Source organism: Tympanuchus pallidicinctus, unplaced genomic scaffold (assembly GCF_026119805.1).
Source record: "Tympanuchus pallidicinctus isolate F22 unplaced genomic scaffold, pur_lepc_1.0 scaffold8, whole genome shotgun sequence".
In the NCBI taxonomy this organism is placed as follows: domain Eukaryota; kingdom Metazoa; phylum Chordata; class Aves; order Galliformes; family Phasianidae; genus Tympanuchus; species Tympanuchus pallidicinctus.
The window spans coordinates 4,110,719-4,132,071 of NW_026294802.1; the positions used below are offsets into that span (position 1 = coordinate 4,110,719).

The window sequence follows — 21,353 nt, forward strand, 5'->3', positions numbered from 1 at the left end:
ACATTCATAATACAAGTCAAAAGTGTTCAGGTTAACAAGTTGACTGCAAACAAAACATCTCCTTCTCCTACAGTGTAGTAAACCCCAGAAAAATAAAGCATTAAACTCTAGAAGCTCAAAAATGACACAAAGTGAAAATGAAATTTGAAAAAACACAGAAGAATTTAGAAGCGAAGAATTCAAAGAGGAGATATTTTTCCCTACAACAGACAGCAAAAATCCCGAACATTTATTCCATTTAAATCTAAGCACTTGTAATTATAGGTTTCCACTTTGCAAATTTCTACCTGCTCCAATTATTCCTAAATCATTAGCTAGTTTTTACAATTTTCTGATCCTTCTTTAATTCTCAGCTCTATTTCAATATAAATGAATGGCCCTGCATCTAAGTTTCTTCCCCAGCTTCCTAGACACACTTTCCTGCTGAAGTGGCAGAAATTGTCTACTTTGCAACTGAATACAATCTAAAATGGAAAGAAGTGCCTCACTGGGCTCAAAAAGTAACTGCTGAGTCCAAGTTGTTGAATTACTTACAATTCTAGTGCTGCGCACTATGTGAGAGGAAAAAATATCATTTACAATATCTGCTGGGTGTTTGAATTAAAAAAAAAAAAAAAACAGTAAAGAATCTCCAGAATCTTTGCTGCATTCATTCCCTTCACCTCTCCATCTTTTTCTTCCCCATTAACTTTACTTCAATGTGGTCCTGTCAGAGGTGGATTTAGAAGTCAATGCATAACACATGAGAGAGATTTATACCCTCAGTAGCATCAGTATGTTTTACTTGACTTTCAACAAAGAAAACTCAAAGTAGGGAAACAATATGAATACAGCTGAGAATAGCATAGCTGAGAACAAAACAAATGGGAAGGAATTCCTAGAAAACTATAAGAACAAGTGAAATAAGGAGAAATCTGCAGAGGCTGTGGAAATCCTCAAAAGTTATTGCTATAACAGTTATGACATTCCCTCAGGCCTCAAGCTTCACGTTACTCTAACACGTTTTTCCAATTAGCTGTAACCTCCTCATTGTATGTCAAATTATTCTATCCGTTCTCGTGCTGATCATACCTGATTTGATTTAAGAAAAATATCTACACACAGGAATGGTACCATAGTTATACCCCATCTATCTCTTCGCTTTTGGGAAAAGGACTGGGAAAGTAACAATGTTAGTCTGGCTCATGGAGGCACATGGTAGAGTTCTGATTCTTGGAAATTCTTAATTTATTCACCCTTGGTCAAGGTAAGAAACCTTAATTTTTATTTTTCCCCATTTGCCTTGCTTCTCTGAACAGAGACACCATGTAATCTGAAGGATTCTTAAAAAATTCAGTTTAGTTCATCCCTACTGTCAAGGAAAGGGCTAATGATAAAAAGCCAAACTGCAATCAAGACTAGTTTGTGAAACATAAAATGATCCTGGCTTATTTTAACAATTATGGATAAAAGGCTATTTTAAGCAAGGCTCCCAAACTTCTATCTATTTTAAAAAACACTAATAAAGACAAGACACAGTTGCTTCACTCTTTGTAGTTTAGGAGTATGAAAAAGGAACAGCGATACTAGAGAGTTCTCAGACACACAGTATAGAATTGGATGTTCATTTCAGTATGGACCAAAGAAAAACCCTCTTGAAAAAAAAGAAAAAAAAAATGAAAACACCCAGAAGATAAACGCTTCCTTCCAATATTATAACCAAAGACACCTTTACCTGAATATTTCTGCTTTAAAAAATAGATTCTGTTCAAGAAGTCTATTGACTTATATTCTATAAGACGATTGAATATCCACATAAACACTGCATTTCTTACCGGTACCCTGCTAAGCGGAGGCTTCGAGGGAGAGGTCCCTGGTTTCACTACTGCTGTTGCAACGCTGCTTGGTGCTGAAATATAGCTTACTGGGGTGATCACTTGCCCAGGCGTGGCGACTGGTGTCAGCACTGGCAAGCCAGCTGGTCCAAGAGGCAAACTGCTCGGAGGTATACAAGTGCTAACGGATGTCAGGGGTTTAGTTGGTGCAAGAACAGTGGTTGGGATCCCAGGAATAACAGTAGTTTCCATGATCAGTGACGTCTCCAGAGATACTGATGGATGCGCTGCTCCCACGTTACCATGTTCACTGAAGAGAGACCGTAGCTTTTCTTCCAGGGTCTTTATATCATCAATACCAGGTGCTTTGGACTGAGCATCAGCGTCAGCCTCCAGACAGTGAATATGAGGTTGGTTGGGTAATGGAGCTGGCTGGGGCTGGCTGTGTATCAATGTTTGCTGTACTGCAGGCAAATTAGTAACTGGCTGTGGTAAGACACCAGGTAGGGGAACCTGGGGCAACACAGGTGTTGCACCTGGAATCTGGGATAGGACAGGTGTTGATGTAACTGCTGATGGGATGAGTAAGGGATGTATCACTGGCTGAGTGACCGAACCACACAAACTTGTTGCTACAGAGGATGATAAAGGTGCAGAGATTGGTAGCGATAAGCCAGCTGCACTGGAGGGCTGTGATTTATCTGCGGACTGCCCACTCTCAGGTAGTGATTGTGGAGCACTTACAACTGTTGTTTCTGCCAGACTGGAGACAGAGCCACTACTGGTAAGCTGAGGAAGCTGCAAAGACACATTCTGAGCCTGAGACAGGGCAACAGATGTCTGCGGTGCTGCCAAACTACTTACAATTTGAGGAGTAGATTGAGATGTCACAGCTGGTGCAACGACACCAAGACCAGTGACACCAGGAACCTGGGTAGCAGATAGTGCCAAAGAAGCTGGTGTGCTGATGCTAGGGGTAATGTCTCCAGTTACTGGCTGAGCAGGCTGGGATGTGATAGTTAAGGAGAAAGAAGCAGGGGCGCTCACACTGGAAGCCACACCACCAGACAGCTGCTGTCCAGATTGTGAGGCCGGAGGTGGAGAAACAGAACTTGGCACACTTGCACTTAGTGCAACTCCAACAGCTGCATTTTCTGAAGGCAAAGTAACAGAACTTGGAAGAGAAACACCTGTGCTAGAAGGAACAGATATTGAAGGAGCAGCTACAGATGCAGGAGGTGCACCACTGCCTGCCATGGTAGAAAGCACAGGTGGAAATGGTGGTATTGTTTGATTAAACACTGGAGGAGCTGTACTCGGTCCTTCTGTCATTTGACCATGCCCAATCTCAGAGAAAGCTTGTTGTAAGCTCAGCGATGATGCAGAGTGGGAGAGATTCATTCCAGGACCATGTAGTGGAGATGCAGCAACTGAAAGAACACAAAAAATATCAGTCCATCTTGGAAAGTTCATTAGAGTACTACCTCCTATCGATAAACTTAGACAAAGTTAACTTCCTAGCATAATTTAAAAAAAAAAAAAAAAAAAAAAAAAGATAAATCCAGGCACACATTGAAAATGTGGAATTAAGGTTTCAAGACTTTTGCAGGCAGGCCATCAACATTTTTTCCTGCAAGAATTCTACACAGTATCAGCCAGATTATCATCACTTCTTATCAGCACAGTCACTTCTCTACTTCCAGATACTTAAGGGGTGCTAAGGAGCTTGTCAGTTTGGTAAACTAACTTCAGTTTTGAATAGCATTTCTTAGCCTTCAGAATTTAAGAGTTCAGATAACTTACCAACATCTGAAGTTTCTTTTCCCCCGGGAACAGGAGAGGTGAAAAAGCCCTGTTCTTTTAACCGACTTTCAGGGACAGGGCTGACAATGAACCGTCTTCCCGCAGAATGGACAACCTGGGTAAAGGAGCTAGGAGGAACCCCTAAACAGAAAGAAGTTGGATATTTAGTGATACGTAGCTGCAACAAAATACATAACCTGCAATATGGAATGTGAACTCCATCATATAAAATAAAAACCTGGCAGCACCCATCCGCTGAAATCGAAAAAGGTAACTGTTGAAAAAAAACAAAATCACAAAAGACTTACCTATTCTTTGTGGCATGGAAGATGTAGGATCTGGCTGTTTGAACTCTAATTTCTGTAAAGTAAGATAAAATTTAAAGTTCTATTCTGAAACAGAAACCCACACGATAGTATTAAAACGCTAGCTTACTGAAATGTGGGCATTTAAGTTAAGCAGTGCCATGGACTCAAGCACCATTATCAAAGCAGTGAAATTCTGCCTAGGCAACTGTCAGCTATAGCGTTTTATAGATTACCAGCTCAGTGACCATCAGTGTAACAAACGGATCTAAGCATCTTCTTCTTAAACACTCCAGCCCATTTCCTTAAATGAATTTCCCACAGATAAGTAAACGGAGGATGGATGTTTTGGAGTAGTTTTTGATAGAAATAAGGCAGAGATTCTGGAAATGTCACCCCTTATGATTCCCAGCAACCAGCTTGAAAACCTTTGTTTTCTAACTGATGCATCCAATCCTAGTTGCTCACTGAGTAGAGGGCCTGGAATCCAGTCTCTTGGGATTTAGTGAATAACAAAGGATTAGGGATTTTAGCATCCTGCCTCACAACTTCAAACCCAGGAAGCCCCAGCATTTATGACTGTCTGTCTAGTACTCTATTATGAGATTCAGCAGCTTTAAAAGTGTCAGAACCTGACAAAAAACAATGGCTTTTTGTTATTTAGTTTTCTAAATGAATTTTTTGTTTTCGATCTGATCTGAAGCTTTGCCTGTTAATTTTGTTTTTAAGCTTTGCTATTCTCATGAAAGATTTCAGTTTCTTGCTAGCACTACGCAAAACCGTAACACCCAAAACTGAAAAAATGATTAGCTAAGGCCATTCATCTTCTACATACCTGTGACCCTGGAACGAAGCCATCGTCTTTTGTCTGCATACTCTCCAAACCCTGATCACCTTCTGGCTCCACACTTACATCCTCACTCAGCATTTCATCTGCTTTCTCAATGATCTCTCGTACCTGTTCCACGAATGAGTCTCTCTCAGTTGCTAAAATAAACTCATTCTGCACCTGTGAAGAGAACAGAGCAGTAAGATTTTTAATTGATATGAAATATTTCAGAACTATGTATTGAATACTGAGTAACCATAATATAACTTGTTTGTGTTTGTCCTCCTTCCACTGTTCTTATGCATAAGATAAAGTTCATGACATCCTGGAGAAAAAACATTTGCTTCTGAAATTATCTCCAGCACTGAAATATTTGTCCTACTTTGCTCTTTGCAGTGGAACAACATTCTGTGTCATTTTCATCAGATTGATATTTCAGACTTCCCCAGTGAAACTCAAAATTTGCAACTTCATTTACTACCATATTTAAAGAAAGATGTAAATGTAAAAAAATCAAAAATTTTATATTGCAAGATAAATTCTGTGCTACTCTATTTCTACATCATACTGAACTTCTACCCTATGGAGGCTATACATCACTAGTTTCCAGAAGTCTGGCTGCTGCAGTACATAAACACAAGAATTATGTTAAGAGAAAGTGTGTTCAGCCTATTTAGTTTCAATATACTGTATTGCTTTATAAAAATACATCCTGCTGTTTACATTGGAATAAATAAGCTTAAACAAATACACTCGGTATTTATACAACAGTTCTTAGTTTGTCAGCCTAGCCCAGGAGAAAATTACGTCTCCTGATGGGCATAAAGTTCTAGATTAAGTTGTCTACGTTTGGTTGCGTACTTCAAATGATTTGCTTGCACTGTGAAAGCACAGATCACTTATTTTGTTTGCACTCCTCATCAACCGTCTGTTCTTTTATCAAATATACTGTTTTATTCCTCCATAGGATCATTTTACATATGAGGAAATGTAAGATCTATACTTTCTGTGACACTTCATTTATTTGACATGTCAATACATGTACATATCCAAGAACCAAATTCTTCCTCTTCTGTGGAAAAGTCTTCCTGTGTTACTAATTTGATTATTTCTGAAAAAATATGAATCCAGCCATTATTCTGCTGTCTCTTCAAGTTAAAAGATAAATACCACCACACAGGTGCCCAAGTTGGGGGAAAGATAGTGCTTTGTGTCAGGATGAACTTCCAACCCACTTCTCACTCCACTTCAGCAATACCAAAGTGATCTCATTTTTGCTCAAATTGTACCAGCTCAGGAATATAATTTTAAATTTAAAAAAAAAAAAAAAAAAAAAAAAGAAAAAAGTGTGGGAGGTTCTATTCCACACTTCATGGTACTTGCATTTAAACATATCTGTATATGACAAGTTCTCTTCTGTTTCCTGACCATTATCTGTTGAATGGAGAGGTTGCTTTGTTTGTTTTCCTTTGAGATGCACTGACCAATTTAGTCAGAAGCAGCAGTCATTCCTGTTCTCCAGAAATCAGAAAGAAGTTCCCTCAAGAGGAAATCTTGCTGTTTCAGTTGAGAACAGCAGCAAAATCTCAATGCTTAAGCAGAATTGTAAAGACTTAACAATGTTTTGGTCTTCAAAAAAAAAAAAAGCAAACTATTTAAGTTGGTGCTTTCAGAAAGCTGTCTGCAGTTTTTCCAAAATATAGACTGTGAAAAAACAAAAGTAGATACAATTGATAAAAAAGACATTTTAGGATAAAAAAAATTGACTCAGGTGTTCTCTGTGAACTGAGCATGTAATATTAAGTGTCAACTTTGTATAATACTCTGCACAGACAGTCTCTAGCTGCGCTTACGTACCTATTAAGTGAGTGCAGAAAAAAAGGAGGCAGGCCATGCTACACAAAAGAAAGCAAGTGAGAAAATAAGACTACTTATATTACTACCAGATTAAGTGATTAAGACCAGATTCAATTTTCCACCTCTGAAATCCATCTTACCATAATTGATGCTATTTCCTCAGGGTTGTCACCATCCAAATCAAATTTGAAAGTAACCATTTTCCGATTGTGTGTCTCTAGCTGGCATTCCACTACCCGGTCACCTTTATTTGAAACCTAAAGCAAAAAAAATAATGGTTCAAATTAAAAGCATAAAAATGTAATGTTTGTACTTCAAAGTCCACTGAGAAAGACCAACAGTACTGCTCTAAGACAAACACATTCTCTTTTTCTAAACTAATAAACAGTACAGCAACATTTTCTGAGGATTTGCCAATTACTCATATGACCAAGCTTACCTTGCCCTCACCTTTCTCTAGGGCTCCAAATGCTCCCTTGTTCCTTTCTAACTTATATGTCACTAGCTTAGCCTTACTAATAAGATTAAAGCAAACATTCAGAAATAGTATGTGTAAACACTGGAGGCCACGCAAGCGAATTCTGCCATCTGAAATATTCTGAAAAACTCTTAACTATGACTTTTGGAACACTAACACGAGAAGCAGAAGAAATACAGTGGACAGACTGCGTGCTCAAAGTGGCAACAGTATTAAACAGTCACTTCAAAATTAAAACAAAACAAAACCACTCACATTTAGAATTCTCAGTTTTGGCCTAGCAGTCTTCTCATGGCGAGAGCGACTGCGGACAGACCTCCGCATATGACGCTTGGTAGTCCTCCCTTCATGCCTCCCACTAGAAGCTGGAACATTCTCGTTGCCATCACTCATTCCTGAAGCAACATCAGAATGTGCACTAAAAATGAAAACAAAACTTTATATTAGTACTCATGCACTCTATATCAGCAACAATATGGTTTTGCCCTACCGATACCATTCTCTTCAGGATAGGAGTGGACGCCTGTTCATCACAGAGTACGGGAGAAGAATAAACACTGAACATTCTGAGTTGGAAGAGAGCACAGAGCACCACCCAAAATCCAAACCCTATGTCTGAGAGCAGTGTCCAAAAGCTTCTTGAACTCCAGCACTTGGGGCCATGCCCTCTGCCCTGGGCAACCCATTCCATGCCCACTGCCCTCTAGTGAAGAACCTTTTCCTAACACCCAACCTGCTCCTCCCCTGACACAGCTCCATGCCATTCCCTTGGGTCCTACTGCTGTCACCAGAGGGCAGAGCTAAGTACTGCCCCTCTATTCCCTGTGAGAAGCTGCAGCCACCATGAGCCTCTTTTCCAGGCTGAGAAAACCAACTTGCTGTTCCTCACGTGTCCTTCCCTCTAGACCCATCTCCATTTCCACAGCAGTCCTTTGAACACTCTCTAACAGTTTTATGTCTATTGCATGAAATTAAAATTCAGATTGGTAGATAGGTGAGAAGAAAACCATGCTTACCTATCCATAGAGGAAGCCAAAGGGGTAGACTGAGCAGGCTGCGTTGATGGCAGAGACTCTGAAGGAGCAGTCTGTGAGGCCCCTTGAGTACCCTATGGACAGAAACCTACATCAAGAACTCTAAATAACTCCATTCCTTTCGAAATCACCCATTAGTCTTCAATCATTCTACTCAAATCAGTTATAAAGCTAAAAGCACTACTTTTTTTAGAACTTTGAACAGCTAGCTAGCATCTAGAGAGCTTTAATTTACAAGGCTCAAAAGCAAACTGCAGTGAAGCAAATAATCATCCTGAGGAGGGGTGGGGCAGAAAATCAGCCATCCTTCTACAGATGCACGTTGCTACAGTTTGCCATGCAGCCACAGTCTTACTAACAGAATGTGCAAAAGGCAAGCCAATGCAGAACACAAAGACAATTCAAATTCTCCCTAGCAACATCAGTGCTGCAGGGAATGGGCAAAATGAGAGAATCTCAAAGGCTATCGGTAGCAGTTTTTCATTGATATGGCAAAATATTCTACAGTACTAGCAAGAAGTGAAGTGTTAACAGGTTTTTTGCCTGTAAGAGGTACACTCACTTCCCAACAGAACAGCCAGTGGCAACAAGGTCCCCACATTGGCATGACATTCTGCTGTAAGAAAAAGGTTATTTGAAACATTAATTTCCATCTGAAGACAAGCATGGAAGGGATTAGTTCCCCACACACATTCACTGCTGTATAATCTGAAGACTCTAAATGCATTGTTATGTTTAACATAGTTACCTCCACAACTGCCTGCTGCGAGGAGGCTGATGAGGCCTGTTGTGCTAAACTCACTGTAGGCTGGGGCACTTGAACCTGTCCTCCTACGCTGCCCATAGGAACTAAAACGTTCTGCTCCACATACGGCTGCACAACAGGAGCAATATAGCCTGGCTGAGTCATTACATCTGTGGGTAGGGGAGGGGACAGTATGGCAGAAGGAATGCTAACAGAAGCCACAGCAGAGGAAGGTGCAACACTTGAGTCCCCTGGGTACTGAGGTGGCAGCCGAGATGGGAAGCCCTGTAACAGAAACGAGGGAGTCAAGTTAGTGAATGCCAGAGCTGATAAGAAAACAACACAAAACAAAAAAATACATATATCCGTTTCAGGGGAAACTTCTAACTGCTTTCCTTTCCCTTCTGTACTTATTCAAGTGCTTCTGAAGACCATCTTCACACAGAATAGCTGTTTAAGAAGCCAAAGCTCAGCTTGCAAGTCACTATGCTTCAACAAGCAAATTTCCGTTCAAAATTTCAAGCCTTAGGCAAAACAATTTTCACCTCCCAACTCTCCCAAGTTACCTATTGGACTTAATATTTTAAGACCTGTGGCTTGACATGAGTTTGAAGGATTTTTATGCTGAACTGCTCAGAACATACTATACACCTGTTGCTGATTCTCAAGACGAGTAAATACCTTGCATGTCTACTGTCCTCTCACGATGAACCGACCCGGGAACCAAGAAGCATGAATTCCTACACAGTTTCTATTCTGCAGCGCTCTACATTGTCTCAGTGACTTTACTTTAGAAGAACAACTATATGCCAAGTCACTATTTTTGTCACTACTCATATTGCCATGACAATGATTGCACAAAGTAGCCAAAGTAGTCCTTGCCGATCAGTCTAGCATTTCATAACTTGCATCATATACTTACTTCTCGTTCAAGATCCTTGTTGCCCGACTTATTTCCAGAAAATCCAAGTCCACACCTCCCCATGTCCCTTCCCCAAATTGGAATAAAATACTGACATTGCTGAATATGCTGCCACAGATTATCTTTCCCAAACACAACCCATATGAGTTTTTAAATCACAATGTTTTGGGACTTTTTTTTTTTAAATTTAATTCAAGTTGGCAGATCTCTTAGATACATAGCTATTGTCCTTTACACAGCAGCTGACAAAAGTCCTGCACTACACTTGTCATTTTAGACAAACTCCACTGCCAAATGAGAGAAAAAAAAAAATCAGAAGGTGACTAGAAGACACTTTTTCTCCTCCCTCCTTAAAAAGGACTTTTACCACAAAATAGAATTCATCTCCATGGCCTTGTGGCTCTCTTATGAGAAGTGAGTTGGCCCAGGCACACAGTTCTGAGCTGGTACCTTAGAGGAAGAGGTGAAAGTCGGAGGGGAAGAGCTCTGCTGGCTTGCAACAATACCTGGTAAAGAGCATCTCCAGCAGGAAGTGAAGCATCAGCAGCTTGTCCAATGCTGACTGGCAATCCCATGGACTGGACAGCCGGCTGCAGGAGCTGCGGGAGAACCTGGCTGGGCAACTGAGCCACAGGCTGCATCAGCGTGGGAAGCTGGCTAGGGACAACAGTTGATCCTACAGGGACAGCGGATGCCGCAGCAGATGTTGCCAGCGTGAGCAATGGCTGATTCATGCCGCCTGCCATTGAAATTGGCAGTGACTGGAAACCTGGCTGAGCCACTGACACATGAGGAGCTGCGACGGGCAACTGAGAGACTGAGAACTGGGGGACAATGGAAGTTGGCAAGGGTTGTCCCACGGGCAGAAAGTGAGAACCAATAGGGACTGATGGGGCAACTGAAGGTTGAGGGAGAGAAGGTGCTGCAACAGGTAATTGAGGTTCGCCTTGGATGATCGACACTGGTTGGGAAACAGGAAGCTGGGGAGGTAAAGAAAATAGAGATAGATTTTTCGGTTTTTAAGCAGGGTTGCAGAAAGCAGAATTTTTATGCATTAGTCAAAGAAAGAATTATTCAAGTTATAGCACTCTGTTAAAGTGGGTGGGGAGCACAGTTGGCAGAGTGGCTGGGAAGTTGGCTGGAGTTCCAAAAGGTCCTCACTTCGCAACACTTCCCTTGAAGGACTTCACAGGCTCTTGAAATAGACCCCCACAGAGGGTAAAAGAGCAACATCAGAATACCCTAAAGCACTGACTTGTACACAAACAGAATCCAATTCCCCTCAATTCTGTCCCCAGAGCCAAGCCTGCCTTCTTACAGGAAAGAAGTGCAAATGTTTCCACAAATCTGTCAGCTTTGGGTATGGGGACTAAGGAATGGAGAATGAAAAGCCACTGTGCCAGCATTCAGAGAATGGCAGGGGATATGTCAATTAAAGCCAGCAAATGATGCAACTGGAGAGACAGTTAAGATGAACAAGCAACAAAACAATTTCAAAAACAAAAACAAGGCTCACATGTTCAAGATAGAGATATGAGCCAAAATGAAGTAATACTCAGTAACAGAAGCTTCTTGATCAGGCAGTAAAGGAGAAGAGCTGAATAAGAGAGATGACAAGAGTGGAAAAGGCAGTCCTTATGGTTCACTACCTAAATATGTGAACATGTGTTTTACACACAATGGTGCAGAAGATGTACATTCTATGGGAAGCAGAGAAATGACAAGTTCCTGAAAACGCATTCATAGTAATCCATTCATCAATATGCTTCACGATACTTTGACTGTTTAAAGACCTTAGAGAATGGAAGTGCTATCCTTCCCTCAAACAAATTACTCATGACTGCCATGTGTAAAAGAAAGTGTTTCCAATACATATTTTCCAGCAAAATTGACAGTTGCAGTATCCTGAGAATACTACTATCTGGATGAATGTTTTGGAACCATTAGAAAAGATGACAAAAGTGAAAGTAGCAGCATACTGAATTTGCCAGGTGTGAGGTATCTTGTACTGATAAGAAAAATATGGCTTACCTGTGTCTCTGCTGCTGCCTGAGGCATTGGCATAACCTGTGAAGTCTGAGTTTGAGAGACAGTTTGTGTGGGAGTGGCACCAGTAGAAACTGATGGCTGCTGCAGCTGGTATTGTCCGGGTTGTTGAGAAGAAGCTGGCTGCTGGGCATTCTACAGTAGGGAAAAGATGCAGAAGCTATTTTTAACACCTCACAGAGGAACTTTTAAAAGCCTATCTATTTAAGTTTTGACTTTTATTCCCTCCTAAGTGATATCAGTGGATCTTCTGAACATACTGAGTGAATTCATCTTTAGTAATTACTTCTTAGTATTACTAACACAGCTCCACTATTAGCACCAAGTATTGCAACGGGATTTTAGCTTCAACAGTGAGAACAAGAATACAGATTCCACATAGGGACTTCAGGCAATTAAGAGAAGAGGACTCTGCAGAAGATACTATTTCAAATTGGAAGAACTCATCAGAACGGGGTCTGCCTGTCTACACAATTGACAATCTAACTCTCAGATCCTGACATGTCTTTCCTTGAATGGCACCTCCCATGCAAAGTTAGGTTGGGCTAGGAAGACAGTCACACGAGAAGCAGCATGAACATGATCCTAAAAATAAATTTCAATAAGGTAATCTCGTAGCATGTTAGACTATGGGAGAACCAGAGGATTCCTCTTTTATCCAAAACTACGGATTGAAGAGTGGGCAGGGAAAGGTAATTGCTCTTTAAGAAGTCATCAAATTTCTCTGCTGAAAATATTTTACACCCAAGTTTAAAAAACAATCGTACCTGCTGAGTGTGTTGGGCAGGCTGAGACGGTACCGATGTACTACTTGAGGCTGACTGGCCTTGTACTTGTGTCTATAGGAAAAAAAAGACCAAGGGTCAGCTTTTAAAGAAAAATAAAAAACCACGCGGCTCTGCAGCAGGCAGTTAAAATAATTTCTGCCCGGAATGATCTGTTTCTAATCGTTTCTAGCCGTTCTTTTTAGACTAGCAGTTTACTTGGCCAAATTCCACTACAAAAACCAGAACAAAGTAGTGCAAGCTGGAAAAGCACCAAAATCCATTTTAAGTCCTTCAAAAAAGCAAAGTTTTTGCATTCCCAATGCCCCTCAAAATGAGACAGACCAGCCTACCAGCTTCTTCCTCTACTGATGATGTGTTAAAAACAGGATGCCTTGGTATGTACGGTAACTGGAAATATAGGCATTAAAATTTACCTTTACAAGTGTTCTGAACACAGTTAAGTGAAGAGGATAAAATAAGCTAGAAAAAAATAAAGCTGATTATAAAGATCAAAAACATACATACCAATAACAAAACACTCAATACATATACATATAAACTGTTTCTTTAGAGAGGCTTATCAAAATCCTAATTAAAAATCATTTCCAGACCAGCTATCAGCCAAGGATAGATATAGAGGAATCTGGGGCCATGTTCTAGCTAAGACAGAAATCTGAATGAATAAGCAACAAAAAAAAAAAATGGATGAGTGGCATACAAATGAATGTGAAAGATGCAAAAGAAAATGGAATGGATTTTCACCACTGTTTTTGTGACCAACATTCTTTGATTAGATCTTGGAGACAGTTGGACAAAGATCTCCACTAAGCTCCCTGAGCACGCACCACCTGTAAACTAATGGCCTTCATAAGAAACATCTGGAGCACAGGTATCATATCAGAAATAACTATTAAAATTTCTAAATGGTTTGCATATTCTGCCTGCAGAAGCTTATTAGGAAAAATTTTCTCTAAAATGTATTATTTTAAGGAAAGAACAGTGTCAATGAAAAGAACCGTTTTTTCTTTGTTGTTTTAGAAGCTTTGAGGCCCTTATTAGTTAGAATACAAATGTGTCCATTGAAATAATCTCTCTTCATATTGATTCAGTTTGAGACTTCACATTCCGATCTTCCAATGAATTAGATAACAGCTTCTGGAACTTGCATTCTGTAAAAATAATCTGAATCCCTTCTTATGATTTCCAGATGTCTTTTTCACCCATCACAAATCACCTGAAGTTTAGCAAAAGATGTTTATGGAGAAACAATCTCCAAGTAACTTTCAAATTTCCTGCACTGCAGTTTCACTCCACAGGTTCTCCTAAACAACAGAAATCACTATTTATTGCATCAGTGATTAAGCTGTTTCAGCTTAAAAAAAAAAACAAAACCAACAGCATCCTACATGGAAAGATTTAAGTATTTAATTCTTGATCTTACCACAATAAAGCAAAAAAGGCTCTCTTTCTTCTAGAGGAATAACAATGTTGCTTATAGCTTAATAGCTAGAGTATTCGAATTCTTAATTTCAAAAACAGAAAGAGTGAGGGAGTAAGAGATGTTTACTTAAAGTAAAGCCTCTCTTTTCACAAAAAAAAAAAAAAAAAAAAAAGAAAAGAAAACCATCTTCTCATGAGTTTCAGAATACAAGCACAGATACAATATACACGTCCACCTCACATTCATGGTGTACAAACTGAAGGATACTAGAATGAAAACTGCAATGGCATTTATCATACACCAACAGAACATATCTCCAGCTAAACTCCATGCCTCAGATTTTGCTTTTTAAAAAAGACACCACATTCTAGGCTTATAAGGAAGCAAAGCCTATATGAAGAATCATTTGTGCCACTAGCTAACTACTCAGCTTGCTCGGTTTCTTTGATAGTTCTGCAAGGGCACTTCCAAACCCATTTACATGTATATATACTGCCCTTAATTTCTCTCTTCCCACTTCCTTCCCTCAAACCTAGAAAAATCGCTTTCAGCTTTCAAGAGTCACGGAGTTAACCTGTTGTCCAATGAAACATTATTGATAGAAATCTTCAAATAACATTCTCATCAAACAGCTGAGGAACAGGAATAGCAGTACAAAGCAAGTGTTAGTAACACGACCAATACAAACTGCGTGGAAGACTCATTTCATTAAACCCATTGTTGAGAAGCCAATTTAGTACTTCAGCTATCTCTTTCCAAAACAGCATCTGATCCAAAAGAACACTGACCTTTTGTTATTCTTAACACAAAAGCCATACCAATACATCACCCAAAGCTGAACATAGACTGAGGGGTTGCTGATGCCTCATCCTTTAACTGTAACCTGTTAAGTTAAAGAGATCCTAGTAGACCACTGACTTAACGTAAAGACACCCCCATGAATGCTAAGATACTTGCTCCATGTGGTTCTAAATAAGAGCAAGGCTCCTCTTTAAGTGCAAAGTATGATTTACAAAAAGCAGAGAAATTCTGGAAGGATTTTCTCCTGTAACCTGAGGATAGTGTGCAGGTGGTCCTGATGAAAGCGAGGTGGACAAGGCCTGCTGAGTTGAGGCTCCCTGTGGGAAGCAGATGAAGAGCTGCGACTCTTGCAATACCTTCTGAGGCAGCTGAACAATGGGCAATGAGAAGTCTGAACCAAAAGCAGATGGTCCCCCTGTAGGGGGAGGAGACTGGAAATCGCCAGTGTCAGAGGAAGTCAGCTGTGAGGAATCACTGGAGTATTCTGGGCTTCCTTCTGGCCAGCTCCGACTGGCAGAACCCCCTCTGGGACCTGCTAAATCAGGACCAAGATAGTTATAACGTTCCTCTGTCACGGGCTGAAGCCGACCATGCAACCCTATGCCTTGAGTAGATTCCTCTTGACTGGTCTCCATTGAGCCCCGGCGACTTCTGTAGACCCGCTGGGGTAAAGCCGCCCCTTCTGCTGGAGCAGAACTCGGTGTGTGCACATGGAACTCAAAAACACAGCTTGTTCTGCCATCACCGCTGTGAGAGAGCACAGCTGGGGCAGAATGAGGAACAAATACCTGATGGAACGTCATCTGAGCAGGATCTGCACTCAGAGGAGCTGAAACACTGGATAATGGACTGGATAGAGGACTCAACCCAGCATCCAGCCTCAAGTTCTGAACATGTCTTGCCAGGAATGCTTGCCCCGATTGATAGTCAAACACAGAGCTTTGTGGAGGACCACCTTGCACATGCTTTGAGTCAGAAACCTGCTTCAAATGTTGTTCAGTCACGTGTGAGTTATAAGCTACTTGATCATACTGCTCCGATACCTGTGACGGATAGTGCATGCCCACCAAATATACAGCTTCTGGATGCATTCTGTAGTGAGCATCCTCTGGAGGTGTTGGTCCAGATCTATAGTCACTGTGTACAGGAGCTGGCTCAAACACAGGGTTAACTTGCACATGCAGAGGCTCTCCAGCGACTCTATGAGATGTTGTGCCCAGCATAACCAATGCCTCTGGTGTCCAATTGGTGGGACTACCACCAGGTGGAACTAAACTCTGGCCAGTCTTCAGCAATGGTTGGAAGTGGCAAGTTTGGGCTTCCAAAAATGAAGTGCTCTTGCGGCGCTGAGCAACTGCCACCTTCGGCGGGCAGACAGGTGGTGGTGAGAAAGACACCGGCCGTTCATGAACGGTTGGGAAAAATATCTGTGAATCTGGGAACGTTGGTGTTCCCCCACGCGGATGCTGAGGCTGTATTGACATGAACAAGACAAGTAATTCATACATTAAAAGTGAAAGCACATTAACATGCACAGTTCACTAGGCAGTTCTGTGAAGTAACTTTATAGAATGACTACTCAATTCATGGTCAAAAACATACAATACTTAGGAAAATTAGATGAGTTGTAAATATCCATTAAATACATCCGTGGCAGGCATGTCTACAAATGGAAACATTTGCTTGTGTTAAAGCTGCTTTTCCAGTCCAATTCCAACCACTCAGTAAATGTGAACATTGGTTTTGCTCCTGACAATGGAATGCAGTTTATTGTCATGGGCTATTCACTGCGGTCATTGCTTGAAATCCAATCTAACTCCGGACGTTACTGCCATATGGGCATATAAAAAAATCAGAACTTGATAGCAGTAACGACGCAGGGCCTCTAACTCGCATCTGGAAGATTAAAATGATATGAAAACTTAATACTATCTAATGTAAAAAACACAGTGCTGGTGTCCTGTCAGGAAGGTGCTCTGTACGGTATCCAGAGAGCTAAACAAAAATGCTTTCCAAGACTGAACCATACCAGCCTACGCATGAAAAAATAATGAAAAGAAAACTCATAAAAATGCAGCGTCTTCAGATTCCATCAAATTCAGTCATCCCTTTTGATCATTTTGATCCATTTGCATCATATCCTTTTCACATAAGAAATTAGCAGTCACTGAAGCAAATCCACTTTTTTTCCTGGACAACAATACATTCACAGGTTTGTCAACAAAAACTTTAAGTGATTCCACTCTTTATGATGTATTACTACAGATTAGGCTCATCTTAGTTAGGATTTCTGGGCAAAATTTCACTGACAAAAGTTCTACATAAGAATACTAAACAATTCAGCAATGCTGCATCTTTTTCATCGCTGCCTACAGTACACTGAAAGAAAATACTGCTGACACTAAAGGAAAAATAGTAAGAGTCAGCAGCAAATGTACTGTCTTGAAGACAAGAGCTACTTTCAACTTTTTCAAATTGCCTTTTGCACATTGTTCCATTTCCTTCCCATCCCTTCTTCCGGAAAAGCAGCAGCAAATTTCCATATTGACCAATAGTAAGAAGAAGGTCCTACTCCAATACTCCTGACTACATTCTGAAAGTTAGTTCTATATACTTCAATTGCAGATAAAAGTTTCTCGAAGCTTATTTTAAGTGAATAAAAGCCAAAAACTGAAAGAGGCTATCTTGCAAGCTGTCATGCATCTGACCTTTTGAAACACATGAAAATCTTCCCACCAAGCAGCAGCCGCTAAGGTGGCAACCACGATTAAAATGTAAGACTCCTCAAAAGTATTCATACTCTGAATTTCTACTATCACTATCACAGCAAGCCAAAGCTTCCGGAAAACCAGCCACAACAACTAAGCTTTAAAAGCCGGCTGTTTTGTGCAGGGCTTAATTAACATTCAATGCTTGGAAGTTGGAAAATGAAAAACAGTCTTCTGATTTCAGGGGAAAAGAACTAGTCTTCCCTTTAACTCCTGTGGTATAGCTGAATAATTTTCATTTATACTTTCCTAAAATACGAAATACACGGTCAAACACTGATCATGTTTTTGAGTGTACGGCTTGTCAATAAACAGTAACAGGAAAAAAAAACAAACAAGCTAGCAGCCCAGAAATGAGGAAGAATCATCTTTTCCTTTTCTCAATTTATAAATGCCTGAAGCCCAGGATGTATTTAATGATAACTTATCTTACTGTGCTGGGAGGCAAATGGTAACACATACAGGACTGACAGAGAGGGAGGGCAGGCTGGAGCGTCGATGCTTGCGTGGAGAGGCAGAGTGCATGGGCAGGACACTTTCCAAGGCTTTAGAAAGCTTTTCTGCAAAGGTTTCTTCAGGGACAGTCCGAAGGTAGAAAGGAGAGAGAGGTGCAGACAGCGCTGGTGGTGGGGTGCAAGGAGCACTGAGAGGGATGCAGGACATAGAGGGAAGAGCAGGAAGGTGGGGAACACAAACTGACATGCTACGACCACGTTGAGGCTAAAGGAGGAAAACAAAAGTTAAAAATTGAACACTTCAAAAAAATTAAAAACAAAACCAGCAAAAATTGTAATGATAGAAAAGAAATGCAGACACACAATGATAGGCCCAATACTGACTACTATGTGTGCAAGAAGATATGAGAATGCTGAATGAATGTTGACATACACCAAGAACAGGATGTGTGCACCTCTGAGGATTCAAGTTTTTTTTAGATTACTGAACAGTAAGGGAAGTTCCCTAGTGCCCTTCTAAGATGCATGTGGAAGGCAGAATAGATAAGAGAGAATGTTTTCCTTGGAGCCACCAATGTGGCCCACAGTATGTGTATTCACTACACTTAATAATGTGACAAATAAAAAACCTTAAGTTATTGATGGCCTTTCATTCATTCTTAGTTTAGTGAGTGCATGTGCTCTTACACCTATCGCCTCTCTGTAACCAGTCTCTCTGCTTAGGCAACTCCCTGAATGAAGTGAACTAAGAGGTTCCAGCTGGTTCTTTACCAACTAAAATGTTACCTAAAAAATTTTAGCGTTACACAGTCTACAAAACAGTTGTGGAAAAAGCTGTTTGAATACATGGAAAGTTTAGTTAGATTAGTCTTAGACAAGCATTTTCCAGACACTGAGCCAATACAAGTATCAAGGATTTTGTAATCTTGCCTCGAGACAGAAGGCCATAGGTCAAAATTCAACCCAACTGACAGAATCAGAATTATCCTTCTGTCTGGTTCTTTTTTGTTGTTATTTAGGCTTTGTTTTGTTGTTTTTTTTTTTTAGAATGATTGGAAAAATTATGTTTTAGAGAGGCAGCTTTTAAAAACTGAAATATTTCTCTAAAAATACATGCCCCTCTTTTGGATATAACTTCTGAAGATAACTGAAATCAAATACATAACTGAGAAAAAAAATAAAGTCAAGGTATCTAGCAGAGATCTAATTTAAAGTATTTCTCATATGAGAAACCTTGATAGACTGCTCAGTATTTTGGAGGAGAGACATCAGGAACCTCAAAGGGTTAAACATCTCACCCTTATCCTTCACTTGGTCCAAGTCAGGACCGGTTATACATGTCGTTCCTGACAAGTTTATCTAACCTGTTCAGAAACAGCTCCAGTAATGGAGTCTAGAGTAAACAACTGTCCTTTCTAGTTAGAAAAAAATCCTTTTCTAAACAAGAATTCCTTGCTGCAATTTAAGCTTATTATTTTTGTTATATCTGACAACAATGTTGTGATCTGATTAGCCTCTATGTATTTTATGGTGGCCTTTCAGCTTTCTCTGTCCTCAAGCTCATCTTCCACAGACTCAGCTCTTTCAGTCAACCCACAAAAACCATGTTTCCTGTATTCTTGGTGTTTTTTGTCACTCTCCTCTGAATTCTCTCCCCATTCACACTCTCAACTTCCTTCATCAGGCAGAGTGTCCAAAATAGACTTAACAATGGCCAAGAAGAGCAGAACTACTTCACAAAACATGATGTTTGTCTTTTACACAATAGCATGATGTTTTTGACCATGTCCAGCTTGTGGTCCAATATAATCCCTGACTCTTTCTTTTAGTGGTGGAATTGCTGCCTAGTCAGTTGTTGCTCATCCTGTACTTGTGTAGCTGATTTTTCCTGCTTAGGCACGAAACTTGCTCTCGTCCTGATTGAATTGCATTCTACTTCTTTTAAAGGTTATTTCTCCAGATGTCAATTTCATTTTGACTTGTCATCCTGTCTTCCCAACAAAGTCTTAGTAGTTCTTGTAGCGTTCTACTCCATTCTGTTAACCTTCCGGTACCGCTGTTGTCATCAGAGCACGAGCACATTTTAGGATTTAACTGAGCAGCTTGACTATACATTTGTAGTGTGCTTGTTTTCCCAACCTCTCTCAAAAGGTCATGGTCTTTCAACCTGGAAACTAGCCATCCCAAGGCAATAAATGGCTTCTAGTCCAAGACATACTCACACATCAAAGTATGGCTTAACCAGAGCAGTAACTTAGTTTGAGAGCTTGAAAATTCGTTTGCCCAAGGACTAGCAGTACCACAAAACTACAGGTTATGACTGAAACCAGCATGTTTTCCAAAAATCTAGGAACACCGATTTTGTAATAAAGTCCACAAGCGCAGGCAGCAAAAAAGTGAGGACTCTTTTAAGTCCTGACTGTCACATTATCTTCCTGTATGGCTTTACCATACTATAAGATATCTCTGCCTTAGGTTTAGATTTTTGTATAAAAAAAAACAAAAACAAAACGACAAGGGAACCACTGAAGACAATATAAGAGTAGCAGAAGTTTTACTCCAGTGCTGGAATAGACTTCTGAATGTTCTTGTACTCTGATCTAAAACATACCAAGGGAAGAACGTACCAAAATAAAAGGGCCACACAAATGAACATAGTAGGAGAAGTATTTGTGCCCAGTGCAGACTTTCCAGGGACAAGGAATACGCATGGCAACTGATGAGCAAATCAACACAAGCTAGAAATAATATTGGGAACAAGGATGTGGGGTCCTCAGTCTGGAGTACTCACATGCAGCATTCTATAACAGTTAAAAAGAGCTTACCTGCAGAATCTGTAAATCAAAGCCTCACAGACATACATAGCAATATCATACTTCAAAACAGCAGCTTAAATTATTCTAATCCTTTCTTCAAATCAAAGCAATAGCTAAATATTTGGTAACTTCACATATATACAAAACACCTTCCCAAGTGAGATGAAACGCTCATTTTCATGAGACAGTCTCGTACTGAGGATGTTACATCCATTACAAATCCCAACCTGTCATTCTGCTTAAGTGTACTCAAGATTTAATAAAAACTTTTTTTTAAAAGAAAAATATTTCCTTTTATTTCATTGAACTAGATTCAGTCACCTTGTAAAATAGGAATTTTAATGCTCCCATGCAGAATTTGTATTGCATGGAAAGCATACATGAAAGAATGCCTAGCAGACTTTCTTCTCACCTTCAAAAAAAGAAAACAAAACCAAAACAAAACAAAACAACCCTCAGAACTAAATAATTC

At 40.2% G+C, this 21,353-nt stretch overlaps 2 protein-coding genes across 13 annotated transcripts in view; one reads left to right on the top strand and one right to left on the bottom strand.

Moving 5' to 3' along the window:
- The window catches only part of NINJ2 (ninjurin 2), a 508,566-nt gene that overhangs the window by 358,134 nt on the left and 129,079 nt on the right, over positions 1-21,353 (top strand). The window lies entirely within an intron of this gene.
- WNK1 (WNK lysine deficient protein kinase 1) overlaps positions 1-21,353 on the bottom strand; it is a 97,991-nt gene that overhangs the window by 19,461 nt on the left and 57,177 nt on the right. For 7 of the 12 annotated variants that reach the window (XR_008202630.1, XM_052667532.1, XM_052667531.1 and 4 more), the window contains 13 exons: positions 15,886-16,314; positions 12,601-12,672; positions 11,819-11,968; positions 10,294-10,767; positions 8,869-9,150; positions 8,683-8,736; positions 8,103-8,194; positions 7,342-7,504; positions 6,749-6,865; positions 4,758-4,931; positions 3,926-3,977; positions 3,618-3,758; positions 1,815-3,244 (listed from right to left, as the gene is read on the bottom strand). Coding sequence is in view for 11 of the 12 variants with exons in the window: in XM_052667532.1 (XP_052523492.1) it covers positions 1,815-3,244; positions 3,618-3,758; positions 3,926-3,977; positions 4,758-4,931; positions 6,749-6,865; positions 7,342-7,504; positions 8,103-8,194; positions 8,683-8,736; positions 8,869-9,150; positions 10,294-10,767; positions 11,819-11,968; positions 12,601-12,672; positions 15,886-16,314 (3,630 nt within the window). In the remaining variant the exon portion in view is untranslated. The remainder of the gene's footprint in view (positions 1-1,814; positions 3,245-3,617; positions 3,759-3,925; positions 3,978-4,757; positions 4,932-6,748; positions 6,866-7,341; positions 7,505-8,102; positions 8,195-8,682; positions 8,737-8,868; positions 9,151-10,293; positions 10,768-11,818; positions 11,969-12,600; positions 12,673-15,885; positions 16,315-21,353) is intronic. The other 5 variants (XM_052667530.1, XM_052667533.1, XM_052667537.1 and 2 more) reach the window with 4 other exon arrangements.